The following is a 10,283-nucleotide window of genomic DNA, read 5'->3' on the forward strand; positions in this document are numbered from 1 at the left end:
AATTTTTGAAGTGAGAATGGAAAGTCATTATCAGGTATATTAGAAATCTTACAGTGGCTTCACACATTACAACAAGCAACGTGTTTGAAATTCTTGCTTCTGTCCTGCTACACATACTTTGAATTATATGTATTTTATGGCAGGATGTATTAGGCACTCTGACTGTAGGTCCTCAAATTATGTTTCATGATGTGGCCGGGGGGAGTAGGTGGGGAAAAAAGGCACATACACTGTATTATATTATGTGGAAAAATAGGGAGATGGTCTTTTCAGGAGCCGCTGGCCTTATCACTGGTGGCAAAAATTGCTCCCAGGCCATCAGTCAATAAAAATTCAAAGAGGAGATTCAAATTTGTCTTACTGTTTTTCAGAACCATAGAGGTATTACTAGCAACAGAAGCCCATGTGTGAGCAGGAGCCACTGTAGAATGTTATAGTACAGTAACTTGTGTAGACTCATCTGCAAAGTAGTAGTGTGTGCTACTAGTTAAATGTATACCTGCTTGTTCTGTAATATGATGTAACAGAGAGGAAGGACTAAAACTACAACTGTTGAAAGAAACTCTGTGTAATGTACTTAACAATATACAACAATGTGAAACTTAATGCAGTAAATGTATTGTGTCTGATATTAAGAAAGTAATTATTTATAACTCCACCATCAAGTAATATATAACAAATAGTTCAGAACATCTGTAAAGTATTGTATACATATCAATATGTATACAGTATACTACCACATACTACAAATTAGGAATCCAAAGTTTTATAAAAAATGTTAATAGTGTATTTTAGTTCCAGATATTTTTTTGCACACTGGACAGAGTCTTGATAAAGGCCGTGGAACGAGTGAGGTGCCACGTGGAAAATAAGAAGCTTGGAGCTCATTGAGACTGCCGTTATTTCAAGCTTTATCAGGAACTAAACATGAACACTTGATATATTAAAACACCATGTATGCTTTATTGTTAACCTTGGATTCTTAATGTGTAGTATGTAGTAGTATATACGAATTGATATGTATACAATACTTTACAGATGTTCTGAACTATTATATATTACTTGATGGTGGAGTTATAAATAACTATATTCTTTATATTAGAAAGACACAATATGTTTATTGTATTGAGTTTCACATTGTATATTCTGTTAAGTACACTATACAGAGTTTCTTTCAACAGTTGTTGTGTAATATGAAGCAATCTGAAAAACTGAACTATACCTAACCATGACTAATCCATCCAGCTGCCTCTTTAAAAATCTTCAGAGAAACTTGCTTGGGTGACCAGGCCATAAGCACATAGAGACTAGAATGATACTTTTAAAGATTGCTACTCAAGTGTTACATAACCATAGAAGATGAGATTGCTGTTTCAAAGAACACATTGGTGGTGTGACATGGTGCTAGCTTTGCAATTTCCCCAGCTTGATAGCTTTTGTTGTTGTATGAATAATATATCCTATTTTTCTGCAAAACTGAAGAGCTTCCTTAGCAGTGTTGATAACAAAATGGGCTCTTGCCTGCTACTTATGTGTCTAAAAGCTTAGCCATTCTCCTGGTTTAAAAATCATGGTTCCTGAGTGACATTTGAAACTGTTTTAGTTATTTCTATGTTTTTAATGGCCATATATATTGCATTCTCTCAGCTCTAGATTTTGATTATGATGTTTGTCTTCTCATTATTTGACTGCTTAGGAATGCCCAGCAGCAGCCAAGTGAGTCTGTACTGCAATTGCTATTAATAGTAGCATTCTATTAACTTGTATAGTGTAGAAGAAAAGTTAGCAAAGGTGAGCGTGAGCCACCTGTACATCCGTTTCTACCTGAGGGCTCCCTAGAGGACTTTAGAAAGACGAGAGTAATGACATAACATAGTATTCAATTTAACTTACTGGTCTTCTAAAATCTATTGTTTTAAATTTAGTTATTAGAAGTTACTTAGAATGTCCAACATTTCTTCCTGTTACTGACTTGTCAAATTTGCATTTTGTTAAGCAATACGAGGATTCTCTCCGCAACATAAAATCTGCAGTTTTGAAGAGGCAAAAGGTCTGGATAGGATCAATGAGAGAATGCCACCAAGGAAAGATGCCCTTCAGCAAGGTAGCATTAATTGTGTGAATACAACAAATGCCAATGGAAACAATGGGACTGGCAGGAACAATGCACAGTGACCGCCACATTTGCTTTCTTAATTTTTGTCTTGCCTGAGAATTCCTACAGGACTGCTTCTTGATAGGACAATAGCCAAAACATCCCAGAAAGAGCCACGTTCTCCAAGCAAAGCAAAAACATTGCCTGATCTTACAAGAAGAGAAGCCAGAATGCTTTGGAGATAAGGATCATGCTCCTGAAAATGATAACTTGGATATAAATAGTGTGTTGTCAAAGCTGGTATATGTAGAGAGCTACAGAGACAAGATCCAGTTGTTATCAGTGTGGGTTAGCATGTAACCTTTTTCTTTTTCTAAATCATTGTCAACACTTCTTACGTTTACAGAATGGGATTGTTTCTTCAGAGTAGACTTAGGTGGCAGTATTTTTGTTTTTAGTTTTCATTCAGACCTTCAGATGTGCCCCTATTTATTTAATGGTCTTATGAACTGTCTTGAAATGAGTAAGTTTTACAATGGTCTGTTTTACAGTGGTCTTATAATAGAATCTGAGGCTGCAGACAAATGTTTTAAATAAATGAGGGAAATGCCAAAAATCTTAGTGACTACGTTAAATGCTGGTATCAGGTGTAATGTTGCTACTTCTGTATAATGTTCAACATATTTTAGTTAAAACTTATCAGGAAATGTCTATATAGAAATGTTTATTACTTGAACATAACTTTTGAAAATATTTTAATGTAGAATTTCTTTTGTCCAGCTTTCTGAGACTTTTCCCACACTTGAATGTTTAAAGAAGTGTAGCAGTATAAGCATAGTTAATTTTAAGTTACTTCTAAATGAACTTTGTACATTGTGTGTATAGTAAATTTAATTCATATCAAATCTGTAAAGCTTGGCTTTGTATTTTGTGTATGCATGTTTTCATTTTGCAAATATTTAATATATGGATTTAAATTGTACAGGAAGGACGATGTATAGCCTATGCAGCTGTTACAGATATTTTAATGCATTGTATTAAAGTTGCTTAAATAGCTAATAATTATTGGACTGAGTGGGTACAGGTATGTTCTTTTTATTCTGTAGAAAGGAAGGGAAAGGGAAGGAAAGGAAAGGAAATTTTGTGCGTACATAAATTGCTTCATTAATCTGGGAATTAAGCTGGTAGCAGAAATATAAGATCAAGAAGCAAGTTTAGTTTTCAACAGCTCCTGGAATGGTCTAAATAAAAACTGATATCAGGTGCTGATTTAACAAGAAGTGCCACTTTCATCTGCACCTTTGCTGGAATTCACTTGATATTTTCCTTATCCTTTTTCATCCCATAGGAAACAATTTAAGATTATGCCAATGTATTTCATCTGTTGACCACGAAGTACAATTTGTATGCAACCCTGTCTACTCTTAACAATTTCATGCATTATTTTAACCATCCAAATATTTTATAAAAAGGAGTGCACAATAAACTCTTGTGCATGGGCCACAACTGATGGTGGTGTTGGCTTTCTTTGAATAATGAGATGACATAATGATGGTGATAGAAAATATGTCTAATAGATATTTGATCTACATATATACTAGACTTCTGATACACATGCTGGCACCCATTTCAGTGAATTCAGTATCAGCCAAGGTTTCTTGGGGCACTACCAAATATAAAACTACAGTAATTGTACTGCACCTGCTGTGTCTCCCAGCTGTATTTCTGTCCCAAGTACCAGATCCACCTTAAAAACGTCAAAGGTAATCATAGATTCTTAACTTATTACCATGTTGTTCTTGCTGTAGTCTATTGCCTGGGGTAATTCATCCACTACTGTCACTGTTTACAGAACCTCCTAGAAAGGAACTGAATATCGAACAGAGGTCTTATGTCATTACCAGATTTAAAATGCGAGTCTCCTTAATTCCGGCCATGTACAATTAACAATCATATTGTTTCTGCTATTGATATTCTATGCCAAGGATTTCATTAACCACCTTTACAGTACAAAGTTTCAGTGGAAAAGATCAGAATATCAAACAAAAGTCATTAACTGGTGTGAAATACAATGACTCACACAATTTGAAACTTATATTTATTTTGGTGCCATGTATAAATGTATAAAATATTGCCATGTAATCTCACTCTTATGTCTGAGGGAGTGGATTTGATCCATGAAAACTCATATTAAAATATAATGGTTAGTCTAAGGTGCTACAATGTATGTCTTTTTTTTTTTGCCTAATATCCCTGGATCAAGTTTACAAAAAAAACCACCATTTTGTCAGAAAGATAGTCATAAGACTTCATTTATTTTTTACTAATCAATTGCTATCCTTTATGTCTACTAGTGACTTGAATCATTTTTCATGTTGTTATGCAGTTTATTAATTTTTAAAAAAGTTGCTACATAGTGAGAATAAATACCATTATAACCTTTCATTCTTCCCTTGCATTTTTACCCTTCATCATGTCTATTATAAATTTCATACCAGGCATACAAACACAATACCAAATAAGGAAATAATGGGGAAAGAGGAGCAGAAGGGAGGATTTATAAAATTCATTTACAACTTGTGGTTAAGAAACAGGGTGGTGGTGAGTGAAGATTAGGCATAACTAAAATGTAGAAGCTGCAGAGGATTACACTGGGTTTGATACAAAGACCTACTCAGGTGTTTCCAAATGACATCTTAATTTGCTCTGTGACAGGTAGATCTAAAAGCCTGATCTGTTTTGATGTATGGTAAAACTGACTTTTCAGATAAATTTTTTTCTACTTTGCAGAATGATACATTTGATCTCTATAGCATTTTTTAAAATCCATAATCTAAACTAAGGTTCAAGTACCCATTTAGAAAGTTGTTGTTTAGTTGTTAAGTCATGTCCAACTCTTTGTGAGTCGGACCAGAGCACGCCAGGCCCTCCTGTCTTCCACTGCCTCCTGGACTTGGGTCAAATTCATGTTGGTAGCTTTTTTTAAAAACATTTTATTATTTTTTATGACATACATACCTACAAAGACAAATACAAAAAAGGAACAAAATAACAAACTAGAAGTACCTACAAATCAATGGCACAAAGAAACTAACAAAACATACAGGACTAACAAAACATACAGTGGGGAGGCATTTCCCATACCAGCTTAACTATTGTATAAACTTCTGACTACAGAAATAATATATCCATGTGCATCTGCACATTCTATATTCCACATCCCTATTTTATATATCTAATAGAGTGTCTAAACATCCTAATTCTATAAAAAAGGTATTATAAATTCCCTCATCTGCATACCATCCATCTGACTCTTCATCATTGTAAGCCTAAGCACTCTTATAGTTCATACATATTTGATATTCCCATATATGTGCCTCCAAGGAAAACACCTAATATTGTTATTCATCATCATCTAGTCTCCAAAATTCATATCTGGCCAAATTTGCTTCTATATCTTCAATCAATTGATTTCTGTTATTTGTTCAGCAAGTAACTTCCTCCTTTCTAGTTTTTATTTATCAACTCCAGTGTCGTGAAACTGGGATTGGCCTTTTAGTCATCATTATACAGAGTATTATACAAAGTATTTTCCAGTTTTAAAATGCCATCTATTTCTCCAAAACATCCTCAAAACAATTAACTAGTTTCCCCCCAATACAGTCAGTGATACGATTTTGGAGTAGGGTAATGTATGGTCCCTGGTCGTGAAGTTCTGCCCGCAGCTTCGCCCAATTCCCTCTCTTTGCATTTCCTCTTATCAAAACAATCTTGATATACATACTCCCCCGCCCCCCCCTTTCATCTTTTTTTGGCATCTTTTGGAAAAAAAGGAATGTCTCCTCCTCGCCTGTCTCCGACAACAGCAGCTGCTTCTTAATGGTTCCGTCCTGCTGGGAAGCGACCTCCCTCTCCCGCGTCAGAAGCTGTTCCCCGAGAGTTTGTCTAAGTTCTTTATCTTTGCTGTTGATCTCTTCTTGCTGAGCAGGAGTCATGTCCAGATCTATTCTAATCTGGTCAATTTGCCTCTTAAAATGGTTAATGATGTTCAGTTGGAATTCTTGAAGAAGTTCCTTAAGATAGTACGTCATGAGTTCCGATGGTGATTCTCCCCCTCCTTCCATGGCTGTAGTCATCGACAGGTTAATTGCTCCAATTCCCCAAGTGATTTATTGACTAATCCACACTTAAAGTCTTGTAATGGCGTGATTAAGAATCACTTAGGTTAAGTTGTGTGGAGTTATTTAGGGTTCTAAGAAGCCAATTTCTCTAGGGGGAGGGTTCAGAAGGGAGAAAGAAGAAAAGCAGTTGGTTTCGTTTCCGCACTGTGGCATAGGTGAAGAAAACTTCGGTCTTCAAGGCATCAACAAGTTAATGCCGCTTGAGACCTCCTTCTCATTAGGTTACCAATAATAGATTTATACTTATTACTTGCTGTGGTTTAACAGTAGTCCATTTATCTTCGTTCTGCAGTCAGATCATAAATCTCAATGCCTCCCCCTCCAAACAGCTAACTCACCATAAATGGTGACTTCACGAGACAGGTCGCACTGCAGGACAGGAACTCTTCCAAAAAACAGACTGCCATCTGCGATTCGGTGGTTCCGAAGCCCCCACTTGCAAACAAGCCCCACTCTCCCGTGGGAACTCGCCCCCTCCTTCTCCGGGGGGTCCTCTGTCTCGGAGTAAACCCAGGAGAATCCAGAGCTCTGGAATTCCCCTGTTTTCGCTCCTCCCCCCCAATCAAATTCATGTTGGTAGCTTTGATGTAGCATTCCCCTTTATTATGTCAATGGTTCATGTTTGTTATGTTAATTGTTCATACATATTCATGTTGCTGAGACGCGGAGCCGAGAGAAGTGATAAGAGGCGGAGCCTGAGAGAGAGTCAGTCAAAGAGATTATGAGTACCGTGAGAGAGTGGAGAAGCAGATAGAGTGTGGAGTCTGGGGAAATCTGAGAGGTGATTAGCTAGTAGTGTATTATCAAATAGAATATTGTTGTTAACAAATTTACCTATAGAAGGTATTCATGAAACACTATCAATTTCTGTAATCAATAAACAAAAGTTATATTTAAAAGACTTTGAAGTGTAGAACTGAATCTCCATCTTCCTGAAGTAATGGTGATTTAGTGATCACCTGGTGGCAGCAGTGTAAAAGAGGGAATTGTTTGCTTTCGAGTTCTCTGAATCTTGATGGTCAAGCAAGGGGGCACGAGGGGCGAACGCCACAGCGGTCAGCCTTCTTTATGGTCCAGCTCCCACTTCCATACATCACTACTGGAAGACCCATAGCTTTGACTATGCGGACCTTTGTTGGCAAGGTGATGTCTCTGCTTTTTAAGATGCTGTCGAGGTTTGTCATCGCTTTCCTCCCAAGAAGCAGGCGTCTTTTAATTTTGTGGCTGCTGTCGCCATCTGCAGTGATCATGGAGCCCAAGAAAGTCAAATCTGTCACTGCCTCCATATGTTCCCCTTCTATTTGCCAGGAGGTGATGGGACCTGTGGCCATGATCTTAGTTTTTTTTATGTTGAGCTTCAGACCATTTTTTTTGCACTCTCCTTTCAGCCTCATTAAGAGGTTCTTTAATTCCTCCTCCTGGCTTAGATGAATGGGATGCCATCTTTTGGGCAGCTGCCTGAAAACCCTCTACATTCACCAGGCACTATTGCCGCAAAGCTTGAGTCAGACAGATGTCTTGGTTGAATTCTCCATTCTATCCATTGCAGTTTAGTGACAAGTCACCTCCTCCTAATATGTCAGAAGAAGTGGATGTATCAATGAATGCTCACATTGAAAAATAACATGAAGACTAGCCTATGTTTATCAGTGGGCTTTGACCCGTTATTCATTAGTGTGCTGTGAGTGGATTCAACAGTTCATCTACAGAATTAACCACTTAAAAAAATCAATTACAGAAGCAACCTGTTCTTTATCTGCACCCTTTTAGTGGCCACTATAGCAGGCCAGTTACAAAAACCACTACAGTGCAAAATTACCCAACCCTAAAGCAGCACATGTTGCTGTGTTTAAAATTTGGTACACATTAGCCCTTAATTTTGAAGCTGTTCTATATTCCAGTACCTCATCTGTACAGCCTAAATATGAGATTCACATCTTTGCTGAACTACTAATGCATGTGTTTATCTGAAATCCTTTTATCACACATGTTGCATGTACATACCTTAAAAGGATTGTTCATGCCTAAAATGTCACTCTTCACATAATAATGATGTCAGTCTCCTAAGATTAATGGAGCCATGGAGAAAAAATAATATCAAGGCTTATATGCCCATTATAGTGGTAACTGTTATCACCTTGAAAAAAATGAAGCCTGGCTATATATTAAGCTTTTTTCCCACCCCATCCAATCAGCATTTGAAAACAGATTCCCCCCACCCTGGCCAGGAAACCAACAAAGATTCCCCAAGTCAAATGTTTAGATAACCTTAAGAATTATTTAGCTCTCCTCATTTGTATATGTAGCTGTGACATCCTCCTCTCACGTCACAAAGGAGCAGTCACGTCACTCTCACATACACTTTATTCACGCTGCCACCAACCATTCCTTCATCTGAGACTTCAGACCAAATATATGATTTTTAAAAATAAAAACTTGTGTTTATTTATAATAACAGAAGAAATGGTAAATCACTGTATCAAAGAAATAATAAGGCAATCAATATAAAGTATCACACACACACACTCTTTCAGACCTTCTCTATATATAGCACAGTACTTCACGACATGTACAAGCCCTAACACCCTAAGTCCCTATCAGGTCCCTGTCCAAACCCTATCTGACTCACACCTCATTCACTCCCCCCTTAAATACCATGGCTCCACCCTCTGAAGTCCCACCTCCCATCATGCTATAGGCAGATGAACTCCAGCCACAGCAATGACAGGCGGATGACATCATCGCTACCGTAACAGTAGCATTCACTCTTTGTGAGGTAATAAGTCATGTATTATTCATGTTCTATGCTAATGTGGTTGAGCGGTGGAGCCGAGAGAGATGTTAAAAAAGGTGGAGCCTGAGAGGAGGAGTCAGTTAAGTCAGAGAGTCGGTCTGTGTTAGGAATCTGAGAGAAAGATAGTTTGGGGTTTAAGGAGTGATTAGTCTGAGGAGTGATTATTAGCCTGTGGTATTTAATACAGAAGATTAATATTGATGCTTGGTAAAATGGAAAGAATGTGCTTATGAATTATCCTAGAAACCATCTGTAATCAATAAACCTGTTTTATTAGTCAGTACTGAATGGACCTTCATCTTTCCTAAGTAAAGTACGTTGATGAGATCAACTGGTGGCAGCGTGTCAAGTGGTGTTTTGGTTTCCCTTTGTGAGCTCTGCGTTTGGGGAGACAAGCAGGGGCCATGAAGGGTGAACGCCACAATAAACAAGGGGAAATTGCTGTAAGCTTGAAATTTGGTTATACTCATACATATTCAGTAAATGCATCCGTTTTGATTTCTAGTGAGAGTTATCAAGTTGTACATTTTCATAGTTAGGTCCACACAGATACACGCAAGTGATCACCACAGTAAAGGATTTTCACACAAACAGTTTGTGATAGAAATTGTGGTCTTGTCCTTGGAACAGCTACCTCTCTCCTCCCAGTTTTTCCCACGGTGTAGTGGACACAAGATGAAGTTTGCTTTTATGTCCTTCTTCCATCAGTTGGAGTGGAGGATCCGCTCTTGTCTGTTCAGTTATTTTTTTTTGTGGTTCCTTTATTCTTGAGGTTCACTTAAGTCTTTTGATTGCTACGGCCACACATCATGCCCCCTCACCCATCCGCTTGTCTGCATTTCCCTTCATCTACAGTATACAGCTTTCTGAGGTATGGAAGTCACTTTTGAACTTTACTGCCATGGAACCCCAGCACAAGAATTTCAGAAATCTTGGGTATGACTTCTTTTTTTTTTTTTAATAAACATTAGTTTTTCAATCTATCTACATTGTTTTGTGCTTGTAAAACATCGTGTTACATGCTTTGCTTACAATTATTTGTTTTTTACATCTCAGTGTCTTCCTGGTTGTCGCCCCAAATTCCAAACATCTTTCAAACATTCAAACCATTCATGTACAAATTTTAGTATATAATATGACTACTATCATAATATTACTCTCATATTATATAATATTCTCAAAGTCTTCTAATAACATTCTTATTGAAAGTGGT

At 37.3% G+C, this 10,283-nt stretch overlaps 1 protein-coding gene across 18 annotated transcripts in view; it reads left to right on the top strand.

The window, feature by feature from the left end:
• PPP3CB (protein phosphatase 3 catalytic subunit beta) overlaps positions 1-4,308 on the top strand; it is a 56,297-nt gene extending 51,989 nt beyond the window's left edge. For all 18 annotated transcript variants that reach the window (XM_072994949.2, XM_078391139.1, XM_078391140.1 and 15 more), the window contains one exon: positions 1,997-4,308. In XM_072994949.2, the coding sequence (XP_072851050.1) occupies positions 1,997-2,175 (179 nt within the window). In that variant the 3' untranslated portion in view covers positions 2,176-4,308. The remainder of the gene's footprint in view (positions 1-1,996) is intronic.
• Positions 4,309-10,283: the final 5,975 nt, after the last annotated feature.

The sequence above is a fragment of the Pogona vitticeps genome, chromosome 3 (genome assembly GCF_051106095.1).
Source record: "Pogona vitticeps strain Pit_001003342236 chromosome 3, PviZW2.1, whole genome shotgun sequence".
NCBI classification, from domain to species: domain Eukaryota; kingdom Metazoa; phylum Chordata; class Lepidosauria; order Squamata; family Agamidae; genus Pogona; species Pogona vitticeps.